At 41.5% G+C, this 15,494-nt stretch overlaps 1 protein-coding gene across 5 annotated transcripts in view; it reads right to left on the bottom strand.

Annotated features, from left to right (window-relative positions):
* Positions 1–1,241: 1,241 nt before the first annotated feature.
* gabbr1b (gamma-aminobutyric acid (GABA) B receptor, 1b) overlaps positions 1,242–15,494 on the bottom strand; it is a 294,834-nt gene continuing 280,581 nt past the window's right edge. For 3 of the 5 annotated variants that reach the window (XM_039820112.1, XM_039820110.1, XM_039820114.1), the window contains 3 exons: positions 9,155–9,283; positions 7,252–7,395; positions 1,242–3,826 (listed from right to left, as the gene is read on the bottom strand). In XM_039820112.1, coding sequence (XP_039676046.1) covers positions 3,539–3,826; positions 7,252–7,395; positions 9,155–9,283 — 561 coding nt within the window. In that variant the 3' untranslated portion in view covers positions 1,242–3,538. The remainder of the gene's footprint in view (positions 3,827–7,251; positions 7,396–9,154; positions 9,284–15,494) is intronic. The other 2 variants (XM_039820111.1, XM_039820113.1) reach the window with 1 other exon arrangement.

Here is a 15,494-nt window from a genome sequence, read left to right on the forward strand (position 1 = left end):
AAAACTGAGGTGACTGTGTTTAGTGACCAAAATAAAAATCACAAAGGTTTTGATTGTTCAAAATGTTTGAGACTGCAGGTTGAAACAGTGCTGCTTTGTTTTACCTCAGTCCCCTAAATGTACTGTCACAGAAAGAAAAGAACAGAATAGTAAATGCATTGTGTAACTTCTGTTAAATCTGTATCTATTTAAAAAAAGAAGACAAAACCTACTAAGAAAATTATTACAATTTTAAAACCTTAGACTGATTCACTTGGATATGAAAATAATTCAGCTCCTGGAGAACAACTTCAAAAATCTTAAATATTGCATACCAACAAAATCTGACTGTATTAGCTTTTAAGTTTAAGCTGGTCCATTGAATTTCATTTCTGGTATTTATCTGTCTTGTCCACAGAGAATGAGGAGCCTACAACCAGACACAACTGCAGCATAACATTAAACAAACACATAAGGGACCTATTTTAACAATCTGAAACGCAAGAATCAAAGTAACTTTGTGGGCGGATCTCGGGTGCTGTTGCTATTATACCGGCGGGATAAATCAGTCTTGCGCCGGACGCAAATCTTACATGGGTTGGTCTGAAGTAGCTAGGTGTGGTTTGGGCGTAATGTGCAATAAACCGATCAGAGCGTCATCTCACATTCCCTTTAAGAGCAGGTGCGCTTGTTCCATGGCGGATTGCTATTATGACGGCGGATTTGCCTGGCACACGCCAGTGGGAGCTGTCCGGGATGCGGCAAAGTAATAAATACCCGTCTTGAACGGGTGGCGATGTTGCTGCGGCCTCTAATATTTCCTCATTTATGTCATCAACACATCCATGATTCATGGAAATGTTGTGTAAAACACAACAAGCCACAAAGAACTGCTGCGACTTTTTGAGGACTGTACTGTAAAGTGCCTCCTGACCTATCCAAACACCTGAAGCACATTTTCATTAATATTTTCCTAGTAATTATGTATGGTTTGCAAAAATGGGAACTGCTGCGTCCGTGTAGATGAGAGAAGCAAAGTGTTTTTGCGTTGTGCACATGCTACATTGTGCATGCGCCCCGAAAATAGCATCTGAATAACGCACCAATGACTTTAGACTAGCGCCACTGACTCTAGGCTAGGTTTTTCCTGGTCTGTGGCGGAATTGTTTTCTGAAACTGCAAAATAGCACCAGGGAATGTTTGCGCCAGAACACGCCTCCTCTTTTCTCTGAACAGCCCCCGGGAGCGCAAATTCATTCCCTAATTTACCGACGTGCGACTGTGGAGGGAAAAGTCCGCTGTGCGTCGAGTGCAATATAGGAATGATACATGCGTCGGTGTACAAAGTCAATTGCGCTGGGTGCAAGATAGGGCCCAAGGTGTTTGAATTGATGCTTTTAGCATCATGTAATGCTCCTTCAGTTTTTGAGTGTGCCAGTCAAAACTCTTAATACCTGACAGATGACAGCAGTGTCCTCAGCTTACTTTTCTTTTCAGCCCTATATCAACAGGACTAAGTTTGTCAGTTTAGTATGAACACACACAACTATGTACAATGACTGAGCAGTCTCTTTGAACAGAGACTAATAATGTAAAAAAAACACCATCAAACATTTAACAAGAGAAGCCGAAATGACAAAACCTATTATGTTTTGGATACAACCAGTTACTTTGTCACAAAACTGACATCATCATGTCCTTTTGTCCAGCCTCTTATACAGTACATAGCACTATCTAAACACATTAGGAGGCAATATTTTAAGGTACAGATATAATAAATGCTTAACATCTTGGTCTCCAATGGAGCCTGTAGGGCCACACCCCCTATTAGCTACTGTTGCTATCTGTCGAAATTTTTTATTCTAGAACTTTAGTTTTCAATGTTAACGTTAGCAGACGTTAGCAAACAACTGTTGCTAGCAGATTTTATTAGCCGTAGCTTGCTATGACAACAGTCACTATCAGATTTTATGGTCGCTAGCAGATTTTATTAGCCGTAGCTTGCTAAGTAACACCAGCACAGTTATGGCAGAAGGGTTCATTTTGGTTCAAGCTGACTCATTTTAAAATGAGAGCCATGTTTAAAGGGGTCCTAAATATGCACTTGAAGGCTACAGACATATCATGCTAAAAGACTGAGGCTAAAGCTACACAATACAATAACAAACAATATTAAATTCCTTGCGCTTTCGCTCTTGTGTTTTTGGTTTTGGAAGGAGATAAAGAAAGACACCACCCTCCAAATGATTTGGATACCAAGTATCACTCTTAATAGAGCCCAAAAACACATGTTTATCTGTTCTAACTTAAGCAGAATGTTAGCTTATACAGTTGTGACCTAGCCTTACATCCAGAGTAAAGCGTCATTGGTTAACTTTATTATTTGGAGGGTTTACAAGGTCATTAAAAGTCCCTGTCTGGACTGGAACATCCACAGTATGGCAGCCAGACCTGGATGCAACACTATTAGAGTTTAGGCAACGTTAGCAGCTCTCTTGTGCTGTTTATTAGATTTAAGGAGGTTTACGCTCTAGCCCTAAAAGGTGCTTTACTTGAAATACTGAATAAAAGTGGACTTGGATTGTCTCCACACGGCCCTTAACAGACCATGACCTCACTGGCTTGTTTACTTGATGAGATGATGATCTATATGAACAACATACGAGCAACTCAAACATTTATTGCGTCTTGGAGTAAAACATACGACTGGCTGGAGAAGGATATGTCAATATGTAGTTGTTTAGGAACCAAAAACAGAACCATAATTTAAATTTCGTAATGATTACTTTGGAATCGGAATTTTGGAACTGGTTCTCGATACCCAACACTAGTTATAACAAAATAACAGTTTAATCTTACATTTTCATTTTCACACTGCACTATAATCCTAGGGCTAACTACCTTTCAGTACAAGAACAGTTCTGCTCCTTTATTTCAGTGTCTTCTCTATCAACTGATGCTGGTCTACCAACTGTGGATGCTGACTTTTTCCCAGATACCTAGCTTTAGGCTGTTAGCACAATGCCATGTATCTAGCCAATTACATTATATATTAATGCACATTTGTATCTATATTAAAGACCCTTCTAATGGGTTTTCATTTTAAAATGAGTCAGTTGGGGTTAACAACCAGCTAATAGATTAAATGTTAATTAGCAAAAGAATTATCTAAAACTAAATAAGTCTCCCAGCGACAGTTGTGATTTCAGACGACATATTCAACAGTTGCCACAAAGAGAAGCTGCTTTTGTCTTCTTTAATCTATAGACAAGGATTTTTTTATTTCAGAAATTAACACAAATTCCGGTGGTAAATCTGTAGTAAACTGCATTACGAGCAGTGTTACAATGGAAAGCTTGACAGGTTAGCAACTGTAGCTAAATTGTACGATTACCAAGATGTGGGCGTATGTACATCCTTTTTCTGAGAGAAAAGAAAAATAACATATTGATTGATCAGCTCCAAAACTGGTTATCCCCCAGCCTGGTGTCAGCCCCTCCAACAGGTAATGATCTGGTTCTTTTTCAAATCTTTATGTAGTTATTGCTGTCCTCATCCCTCACTTGTAGAGCAGCTGCAGCCGGCTGGTGTGGCAGTTATTTCGGCTGATCTTGCTGTCCGGCTGGTAGAGGCTGGATGAGTTGCCGAAGGACGGAGGGATGGGGTGGAGGTCAGAGATGGGGACGGGGTACCCTGGAGGAGGGGCCAGGGACCTGGGGTCACTCTGGGGAATGGCAGGAGATGAGGAGCTGTGATTCTGATTAGAGACAGTGGACGCTCTTCTCCTGGACCGCAGGGCCTGCCGCTCAGATAGCTGGTTTCTTAGCTCAGACACACGCTCTTCTTTCTGAGTGGACAAATGGGAAAAACAACTTAATCTTCTCTAGGCACAAGTCCTCTAATCCTCTAAGACTGCTGTATGGCAAGCTTATGTTTTTTTTTTCAATAGTTCACAGGAGTTGTCTGGAAAAACTAGAAAAGGGGGATGAGCAAAGTCCCAGGCTAGTTTCAGACTGATTCCCTAAACACTTGAAGTTAAAAAAAATATTTTCTCACATCCAACGATTTATTTTCACAGGTTTTATAATATGTTGTCGAGATTTCTGCCTTCACACAATACAATAGAAGTAAATGGAATTGAATGTGTACTACTCAAAGTATTAACAAACTGAGTGTTTAACCCTTTGAGCTGTTCAATAAAAAAATGGTCCGCCAGTGCTTATATTGGTATTTTTGCTTATCATGATGTAATTTCTTGGAGTATCTTCAAATGATTAATTTCCCTAAAAAAATGAACGCTAGCTGTTATGTGTTTATTTTACATCGATTTAAGCAGCCGCCAGTGGGTCCTTTCTCTAAGGATTTAAGATCATTCTTCTCTGATGTAGTTGACCAAAGAACCAGATAAGTCACAGATGTGCCTAAATTTTCATCACGTGACGCGAATATGTACAGATGTGATAAGAGCTGAGCCACCTTCATCTGCTGCAAGGCTGTGAGAAGAGGTTGAAAACTCTGGAAAAAGCAAGTTAGTTTTGTTGCAAAATCTTTGAAAACGTATTTTTACAAACTCAGGCCAGATCAATATCTTTATTTTATCTTCTTGATAGTTTTCATGTAATCCCAATGAGATATTACCTGTTAAAGCTATAGTGCGTAGTTTCTGTCTCCCCCATGAGGAATTCTAAGATTACAACACTGTCAGCACATTCACATAATACAAGCCTTCCGTGATCGTGCACCACCCCTACCCCTCCTCCATGCAGTAGCTAGTAGCCAAGGAAGATATGGAGGATTAAAAAAACATGATGGACTCTTCAAAACAGGTAATCAGGCCAGCTGACAGTCTTGGCTGGGCCCGGGACGAGATAAGCTTAGATGGGCCCCCCGTGCCCAGATCTCTCCTTTTCCCTTGCTTTTCCTCTCCTCTGCTCGTCCTCTCCTGTTCCTCTCCGCTCCTGTTCATCTCCTGTTCCTCTGCTCTGCTCTTCCTCTCCTGCTCCTCTCCTCTGTTCTTCCTCTAATCTGATCTTCCTCTCCTCTCCTCACATCTCTCACTGAAATTAAGTGTGTAATCAGTCTCTGATCCATCCTGCTCATACTCTCCAACAGGGCAGCGGGCCCCTCCCGCATCTCTCTCTCTCTCTCTCTCTCTCACCAGTAGCCTGACTCTGTCCCTCCGTTGCGAGGCAGCGGGCACCTCCCGCATCACTCTCTCTGTCCCCTGACAGCAGCTGGATCTCTCTCCTCTCTGTCTCATCCTCTCTGACGGAGCTACAAAACTCAACTCTTTCTGTCAGAGAGAACGTGTTGTCTCAGGCTTTTATACAAGCTAATGGAGCTAATGCTGCACTGTTTTTTTACCTCGCTCTACGTTGACAGTTCCAGCTTCACCGTGACGGACACCTTTTTTATTTTTTTTATATATTTATTTAGAAAATCTCTAAGGCCTCTATTTTCTTCTTCTCTTTTCCTTCCTTTTCTGAGCACCGGACTTGTGCTGACCGAAAATTTTGAGCGTACTGAACTTCAACAACATCAAATTTTGATAAGTGGCCAAACCATTTTTATGTTGGGGGTGGGGGGGTTCTTGACCACTATTTCAAGGACAATTAGGAAGAAAACAAATAAAAAGCTTTTATGTAACTCAAATATTACATATTTTTTCCACAAACAGGCCTATTAAATTTTTTTTTTTTCAATTATTCCATAATTTAATTAGGGCCCAGTTCTGGCCCCCCCCCCTACTCTGGGCCCGGGACAACAGACCCGTTTGTCCCCCCCTGTCGGCGGGCGTGCAGGTAATTATCTTCACTCGAGTTTCTGTGCGCGAAAGTCCCCTGACTACATTTTCTAAACATAACCATACAGAGAAATACAGAGAGAGTTTTGTGGAGCTGATAGTCTTAATTAGCTTTGTATCAACTCATTTGGCAATGGCTTGAATGTAATGGACATTCATTAAAGGTCCCATGACATGAAGATTTCACTTTATGAGGTGTTTTAACATTAATATGAGTTCCCCCTGCCTGCCTATGGTCCCCCAGTGGCTAGAAATGGTGATAGGTATAAACCGAGCCCTGGGTATCCTGCGCTGCCTTTGAGAAAATGAAAGCTCAGATGGGCCGATCTGGAATCTTGCTCCTTATGAGGTCATAAGGAGAAAGGTTACCTTCCCTTTCTCTGCTTTGCCCGCCCAGAGAAGTTGGCCCACCCATGAGAGAGAGACATCATGGGTTTCAAATGAGAAAGTGGCAGTTGGTCCAGGCCACACCCCCACTCTCCACCTTAATAATGTCGCTGTCAGTAGGCTTATTTGCTAGCTAACCTTAGGAAAAATCCAGCACATAGACAGTACCTTAGAGTAACGTTACGTGAAACAGGTGATTTAACGTCATTTTCATACAATTTAACAACACAACTAAATGCTGAGGGAACATTACTATGTTTTTTCATGTTGTTTTTGAGCAGTATGCCTATGCATCCCCATTAAGCTGGAAAAAGTTTTAAACAGTAAGTGAATACAGCGTGTCGGGGGAATTCAACGTCTATAGACCGTATACTACAGCGGGGGGTGCAAAGGCAGAGGGACCGCAGGGTTAGCTAACGTTAACTGTTCCCAGACAACTGAGTTGGTTTTGCCTTTTTTTTGCTCACCAAATGCTGCTGCCATCTTTACTCGCGCTGAATTTTTTAATTCCAGCGGATGATATGCACAGCACACGACTTGCCTCCCTGACTGGCTTCGGGAGGGGCAGATGTGTGCATGCGGATGTGCGCATGCGTGTGTCATTCAGAACACAAGAAAAAATAAGAGTGTTCTTGCAAAACAGAACATGGCAAAATAATCGTTTTTTCTCTCGATTATACTATTTTGGTGATCGTTGGGAGCCAAAATTGAAATTGAAATCGAAATTCAATTAATTGCACTGGCTCTAGTGGCTGTAATTCTGCACCAAGGCTGAATTTCCGGAACGAGACTTCAGATACAGTATTAGGGGACTTAAGGAATTAGGGATTAAAAAAAACATGATGAACTCTTCAGAAGACGTAATTATCTTCGATCAATTTTCTGTGCACGAAAGTCACTGGACGACACCATTTTAGAGTTTTGTGGAGCTGATAGGCTTAATTAGCTTTGTAACAACTTATCTGGCAATGGCTTGAATGTAACGGACATTCATTAATATAAAAAGTTGTGCACTACTGCTTTAAATATAAGGAAAACAAAGAATTGAGAATCCTGTGAAAAAGAGAACGGGCCTGGCTGACCTCCTGGATGATCTTCTGGAGCTCCTTGTTCTCTCTCTCCAGCTGTCTGGACTTCTCCTCATCATTATTATTGGTGGACGAGCCAGTCTTCATGGTCTCCTGGGCATCTGACTGCCACTCACCCCGTGTGACCAGACGCCGCATCTGAAAATCATGCACAGGTTTCCCTTACTGCTCCACATGGGGGAGGAAGATAGGGTGGATGGCTGGGTCATAAAACACAGGGCTTTCAAGCAGGGGAGTGTAGTTCCTTTCCCTTAATGTGTGTGTAATACAAATATTCTGCAAACAGTGTGCAGTTTGGACTACTACAGAGCGTTTTTTATATTCGAATAATATTTGAATATTTAATGCTCAAATGCAGTTGATGTTATAAATATGTACTACACTCCTCTTATGTATTGTCAATGCCACTTTATAAGAGGAGTGTAGTTGCAAGTGGTTGTTGTTACACGTTTTGTCCACTAGAGGGACTTCTGACATTAGCCAAGAGTCCTGACCAAGCGTGTCTAATGGCAGTTACACACCAAACAGACGGCCAACCGTCGGCAGAAAAGCCAGTCGGACTGATCAGTCTCCCGGAGTTGGTCCAAAAAGGGCCACAGAACACACCAAAGAGACGAGACGTAATACGTCTCCATAACAGTAATCTGTATTGTTGCCCAAAAAATGAAAACCGGCAGCTAATTGGACAAACACGTCACATGGGTTTGTTTTCTCTGGAAATTCAAAGCCAGACTGTCATGGAGGCTTGTTCAGAATACGATCTCATATTGTACTAAAATAGTTCACTGAAACATGTTTCTGAAAACATTTTAAGTGAGAAATAGGCCATGCAGCTGCTGAATCTGTCTTAATTTCAGATCAACAAAGATTTTCGTCAGATTTTGAGAGACTCTAGTCATGCTCATTCCGCTTGCCATTTCCGGGTGAGCCCCGACTGTCCTGCCTCCGACTGAACATGTCAGGTCGGACAAAATAAAGGCCGACAGCCACTCAGACGGACGATGGCATGGAACACACTAAACAGATTTGAGTCACTGACCTCGCCAGACTGTCCAACGGCCAATTATTAGATTAGTGTGTCAGCGCCTTAAATGTGATGCTAAAGGACACTTTTTGCGTCAGTTGCAAATGCCAAAGGCACCTGACCTAGTGTCGCTATTTGACACGATGGGATTGAGTATGTGTTGTGGCTGCTCCAAACTCCGTGCACTGTGGCCACAGAGGGAAGGCAAGCCACACACAGTGCACACACTACCCACCCAAATAATATAATAATAATAAAATAATAAAAATATCAGTTTAAGTATGAGAAGAAGTGTATCTGTGTGTTACAGGGCTGTACTCAGGATGTGGTTAGCCTAGCTGAGTTTAAAGACTGGAAGCAGCGTAGAAAATTCCAAAATTCTAAAATACACTGAAGTTCACTTATTAAAACATTGTATCTTGTTTGTTTTGCATGTCAGTGATGAACGTAAACACAGCCAACGTATTAGGCCTCATCAGTGTTGGACCTGAGTGTGGCTGAATGAGAGCAAATTCCTGCAGCCAGGTTCAACATCTGGTTAAAGCCTGAAACCAGCAGAGTGGAGGTTGTTTTAGCAAAACATTATCTGCCCATGGTGACAAAATGTTGAGGTGTCACATGCCATAAAATGTATGACCATGAACTCTCTCCTCTCTGTAAAATATTTAAAAATCTAACTGGTCTAGAGAAGAGTAAATTATTACACACAGAGTATTGATGCTGACACAGCAAGGCAGGGCCAATCTGCAGCTCATTATGGGATATATCATACCAGCCTAGATTACTCAAATCCCTGATGAAAGGCAAGCCATAATGTCTGACACTTGGAGTGTTGCTGTAATCTGCAGGGAAGAGACAGTGGTTTGCTGTTACCTTGGGGACGAACAGAACCACCAGGGTGATGTAGACTGAGAAGACTATGGCCAAGGAAGCAAAGGCGAAGGAGGCGTCCTGCTGAGAGGACAGGATCATGGTGACTGGAGCTGTTATCATACACAGTACCTGAGGGAAACAGTGGAGAGAAACAACATGTTCACTTCTTTTATTACAGAAAAAGACTTGTCAGGTCTGTATGTGCTTGCACGTCAAAAAGGCAAAGCAGGTTCTTTTTTTTTATTTCGCCTTTATTCTTAAAATAGATGAATAATTAATGTTCCTAACAGAGTGAACTGACAGGTATCTGACGAAAAGAAAGAGCATTCTCTTCTCCTATTTTTATCCATTTTTCAGTTAAAGAAGGTGACTACTTACAGTGCCTTGCGAAAGTATTCGGCCCCCATGAACTTTTCGACCTTTTGCCACATTTCAGGCCTCAAACATAAAGATATAAAACTGTAATTTTTTGTGAAGAATCAACAACAAGTGGGACACAATCATGAAGTGGAACGAAATTTATTGGATATTTCAAACCTTTTAAACAAATAAAAAACTGAAACATTGGGCGTGCAAAATTATTCAGCCCCCTTAAGTTAATACTTTGTAGCGCCACCTTTTGCTGCGATTACAGCTGTAAGTCGCTTGGGGTATGTCTCTATCAGTTTTGCACATCGAGAGACTGACATTTTTGCCCATTCCTCCTTGCAAAACAGCTCGAGCTCCGTGAGGTTGGATGGAGAGCGTTTGTGAGCAGCAGTTTTCAGTTCTTTCCACAGATTCTCGATTGGATTCAGGTCTGGACTTTGACTTGGCCATTCTAACACCTGGATATGTTTATTTGTGAACCATTCCATTGTAGATTTTGCTTTATGTTTTGGATCATTGTCTTGTTGGAAGACAAATCTCCGTCCCAGTCTCAGGTCTTTTGCAGACTCCATCAGGTTTTCTTCCAGAATGGTCCTGTATTTGGCTCCATCCATCTTCCCATCAATTTTAACCATCTTCCCTGTCCCTGCTGAAGAAAAGCAGGCCCAAACCATGATGCTGCCACCACCATGTTTGACAGTGGGGATGGTGTGTTCAGGGTGATGAGCTGTGTTGCTTTTACGCCAAACATAACGTTTTGCATTGTTGCCAAAAAGTTCGATTTTGGTTTCATCTGACCACAGCACCTTCTTCCACATGTTTGGTGTGTCTCCCAGGTGGCTTTTGGCAAACTTTAAACGACACTTTTTATGGATATCTTTAAGAAATGGCTTTCTTCTTGCCACTCTTCCATAAAGGCCAGATTTGTGCAGTATAACGACTGATTGTTGTCCTATGGACAGAGTCTCCCACCTCAGCTGTAGATCTCTGCAGTTCATCCAGAGTGATCATGGGCCTCTTGGCTGCATCTCTGATCAGTCTTCTCATTGTATGAGCTGAAGGTTTAGAGGGGCGGGCCGGGTCTTCGTAGATTTGTAGTGGTCTGATACTCCTTCCATTTCAATATATTATCGGCAGTGACCTCTTTGGGATGTTTAAAGCTTGGGAAATCTTTTGTATCCAAATCCGGCTTTAAACTTCTCCACAACAGTATCTCGGACCTGCCTGGTGTGTTCCTTGTTCTTCATGATGCTCTCTGCGCTTTACACGGACCTCTGAGACTATCACAGAGCAGGTGCATTTATACGGAGACTTGATTACACACAGCTGGATTCTATTTATCATCATTAGTCATTTAGGTCAACATTGGATCATTCAGAGATCCTCACTGAACTTCTGGAGAGAGTTTGCTGCACTGAAAGTAAAGGGGCTGAATAATTTTGGCCGCCCATTTTTTCAGTTTTTATTTGTTAAAAAAGTTTGAAATAGCCAATGAATTTCGTTCCACTTCATAATTGGGACCCACTTGTTGTTGATTCTTCACAAAAAATTACAGTTTTATATCTTTATGTTTGAGGCCTGAAATGTGGCAAAAGGTCGAAACGTTCAAGGGGGCCGAATACTTTCGCAAGGCACTGTATATTACAGGTAACAGCTTTTAGGGTTGATAATAAATTCTGTTTGACAGACAGCTTCTGGGATAAAGTGCTGGAACATTCAGAGCCTGTAAGGTGTCATTCAAATCATTTGTGTGTCAATCCATTTCTGACAGATAGTAACATGGTGACGTTGATTGCTTTCAGTTTTGACCTCCAAATAAAGTTGTAGTGGCACCTAGTTGCTTCTAATTCTTCTGAGCCACCTTTTGAAGTCCGTCTAACTACAACCAGTATTTGAAACATGAGCAAACCAAACGGTCTTCTTTTTAAATGTTTACTTATAAAACACAACATTATAGATTATATTATATTATAGATAATTATAGAGAGCCAAATGTCCATAAACTATCAACTTGTCTTCTCTCTTCACTCTTCTGACGTCGCCTCTACCAACAAGCACAGTTTGTTTACAAGCCTTTCCAGAGTGTTGGTCTTGGTCTTTATCTTCACTCTTCGTACTGTTCCATTGGAGTCCGGTAACGTTTCAACTACTTTTCCCATGAGCCAGGAGTTCCGTGGGGAAGGACTGTCCACTAGTAGCACATCTCCTGTCATGAAGTTTTTTCTTTTTCTTCTTTCTACTTCTGGCACTCCTGAAGAAGTGGAAGGTATTCATGCGTCCATCTAGTCCAAAATAAAGCCACAAGATACTGGACTTGCTTCCATCTCTTTCTTGTGTACATGTGTATCCGTATTCTGAATTTTTATCTGAATTCTCAGAGTTTTTATCATGTTTAGTCCTTAAATCTGACAAAGTACTTATTGTAGGTGATTTTAATATCCATGTGGATGTTGACAATGATAGCCTTAGTACTGCTTTCAACTCATTATTGGATTCAATCGGTTTCAGTCAGAGTGTGCGCAAGGCGACGCACTGTTTTAACCACACCCTCGACCTTGTGTTGGCATATGGTATTGAAATTGAAGATTTAATAGTATTTCCGCAGAATTTGGTATTATCAGATCATTCTTTAATTACTTTCGAATTCTTAATACCTGAATAAACTAAATTAGATAAAAACCTCTACACTAGATGCCTATCTGACAGTGCTATAGCTAAATTTAAGGAAGATATTCCAACAGCATTTGACTCTATGTCATGCCTTAACATAACAGAGGACCTTTATGTTAACCTTAGTCCCTCTCAAATTGATACATTTGTAGACGGTGCTACGACCTGCCTACGGACGACTTTAGACTCTGTTGCTCCCCTCAAAAATAAGATGATGAAGCAAAGGAAACTAGCACCTTGGTATAACTCCCAAACTCGCAAATTAAAACAAATCTCGCGAAACCTAGAAAGTAAATGGTGTTCCACCAAAGTGAAAGTATCTCATTTGGATTGGCAAGAAAGTCTCAAAACCTATAGGAAGGCCCTAAGAATGGCCAGATCACACTATTACTCATCACTAATAGAAGAAAATAAGAACAACCCAAGGTTTCTTTTCAGCACTGTAGCCAGGCTGACAGATAGTCACAGCTCTACTGAGCCATCTATTCCTCTAGCTCTGAGTAGTGATGACTTCATGAGCTTCTTTAATGATAAAATTATAACAATTAGAGATAAAATCCATCACCTTTTGCCCTCAACTTCTAACGGTTCACCTTTAAACGCAGGACCGCTAGAAAGAACGACTAGTCCCGACATTTTTAGACTGCTTTTATCCTACAGACCTTCAACAATTAATGTTAAAGATATCCTCAGCTAAGCCATCTACCTGTCTCTTAGACCCCATCCCAACAAGACTACTCAAAGAAGCGCTACCCATGGTTAACACTTCAATACTAGATATGATCAATATGTCCTTATTAACAGGTTATGTACCGCAGTCATTTAAAGTAGCTGTTATAAAACCTCTTCTAAAAAATATCTAACCTTCTAAAATATCTAACCTTCCCTTTTTATCCAAGATTCCTGAGAAGGTAGTTGCTAATCAGTTATGTGATTTTCTACATAGCAATGTTTATTTGATGACTTTCAATCAGGATTTAGAAAGCATCATAGCACAGAGACGGCACTGGTGAAAATTACTAATGACCTTCTAACTGCTGCAGACAAAGGACTTGTCTCCATTCTTGTTCTACTAGATCTTAGTGCTGCATTTGACACTATTGACCATACAATCCTGTTACAGAGATTGGAACACTTAGTTGGCATTAAAGGAATCGCTCTAAGCTGGTTTAAGTCCTATTTCTCTGATTGATCTCAATTTGTTAATGTTAACGATAAATCCTCCAAGTACGCTAAAGTTAGCAATGGCGTTCCACAAGGCTCAGTGCTTGGACCAATTTTATTCTCCTTATATATGCTTGCTCTTGGTAATATTATTGGGAAACACTCAATTAACTTTCACTGTTATGCGGATGACACCCAATTATACTTGTCAATCAAATCCGACGAAACCAATCAGCTAGCTAAACTTCAAGCGTGCATTAAAGATATAAAATCCTGGATGACCTATAATTTTCTGATGTTACCTCTAACAAAACTATTATTGTGCTGGGCCCTAAACACCTCCGAACCTTATTATCTAAAGATATAGCTACTCTAGATGGAATTGCCCTGGCCTCCAGCACTACAGTCAGAAATCTAGGGGTTATTTTTGATCAGGATATATCCTTTAACGCCCATCTAAAACAAACCTCAAGAACAGCCTTTTTCCATCTTTGTAACATTGCCAAAATTAGGAATATCCTGTCTCAAAACGATGCTGAAAAACTAGTCCATGCATTCATTACTTCCAGTCTAGACTATTGTAATTCCCTACTGTGAGGTTGCTCAAATAAGTCCCTTAAGACTCTCCAGCTGATCCAGAATGCTGCAGCACGTGTTCTCACAAGAACTAAGAAAAGAGATCATATTTCTCCTGTATCAGCTTCTCTGCATTGGCTTCCTGTAAAATCCAGGATTGAATTTAAAATCCTTCTCCTGACCTACAAAGCTCTAAATGGTAAAGCACCATCATATCTAGAAGAGCTCCTAATACGTTATTGTCCCACTAGAGCACTGCGCTCCCAGAATGCAGAGTTACTCGTGGTACCTAGAGTTTCCAAAAGTACAATGGGAGCCAGAGCCTTTAGTTATCAGGCTCCTTTCCTATGGAACCAGCTCCCAATCTGGGTTCGGGGGGCAGAAACTGTCACCACATTCAAGAATGAACTTAAAACTCTGCTATTTGATAAAGCTTACAGTTAGGTACTGATGAGTTGCAGTGTCCACCTAACTGGCCCACCTGCTTCTCTTCATAATTGTTAGATTAATAATATATAACAAAAGTAGAGGGAGGCAGGCCAGCACAGCCCGATCCGGCAGGGGAGAGTTTCAAGGCCCAACAGGCCACCTCTTCTTACGACCTGTCTCTCTTAATTACGCTGTTATAGTGCTAGACTGCCGGGGGACTTCCTTCCTTTGACACACTGAGCTGCTCTCTCCTCTCCCTTTCTATTACCATTTGTGTGCATCCCATTCCAGAAATGCTTGTTATTAATCCTAGCTTCTGGGTAGTTTACTCCCCGGAGTCCTTATGTTTTTTCCCCCAGCGTATTTCCTTGGAGAACGTTGGCACCAAGATCCTGGTTGCAGCTGTCGCCGTGGTCCTGCTGCACTCCCTGCTGAGCTCAGCGGTGCCCTGCAATGTCATCCTGCGTCCTGCTAAACCCTGCTGCTTCCTGCTACGTCCATCCATGCTCTGCTGGGCCACGCTACATCCTGTAACGCCCTGCAGCGCCCTGATATGACATGAACTACTACGACTACCATTTGAAGTCACTGTTCCATTATTAAAGTGATGGTTCGGAGTAATGTCACCCTAGGGTCCTTTGCACCATGACCTCGAGCCAAACACCCCCCCAGAAGCTTTTTTCACCTGGGTCTAACATTGGGGTCTGTCCGAGGTTTCTTCCCAAGAGGGAGTTTTTCCTCGCCTTTTCCTCACTGAAAAGCAGTGAGCACTGCTTGCTCTTGAGGGAATTACTGCAATTGTTGGGGCTTTGTAAATTATAGAGTGTGGTCTCTATCTGTAAAGTGTCTCGAGATAATTCGTGTTATGATTTGATACTATAAATAAAATTTAATTGAATTGAATTGAATGTCATCTTCGCTCAAAATCCCTGGAGGCATGTTGGGTTGAGATTTCAACAGCAATAAGGTGTTAGAGTTTCTACGTCGTTCACATCATCTGAAACAGTTGTAAGCGGCCTACCGTTGGTGATGCTTTCGTCCTCGCACATTATTGTCAGAAGACAATCATCATTCACTGCTTGTTCTTTCAAAAGGGAGTTAAGGATTTTTCGCACCTTCGAAATTTGTCTCT

This window comes from Perca fluviatilis, chromosome 13 (genome assembly GCF_010015445.1).
Source record: "Perca fluviatilis chromosome 13, GENO_Pfluv_1.0, whole genome shotgun sequence".
Taxonomy (NCBI): Eukaryota; Metazoa; Chordata; class Actinopteri; order Perciformes; family Percidae; genus Perca; species Perca fluviatilis.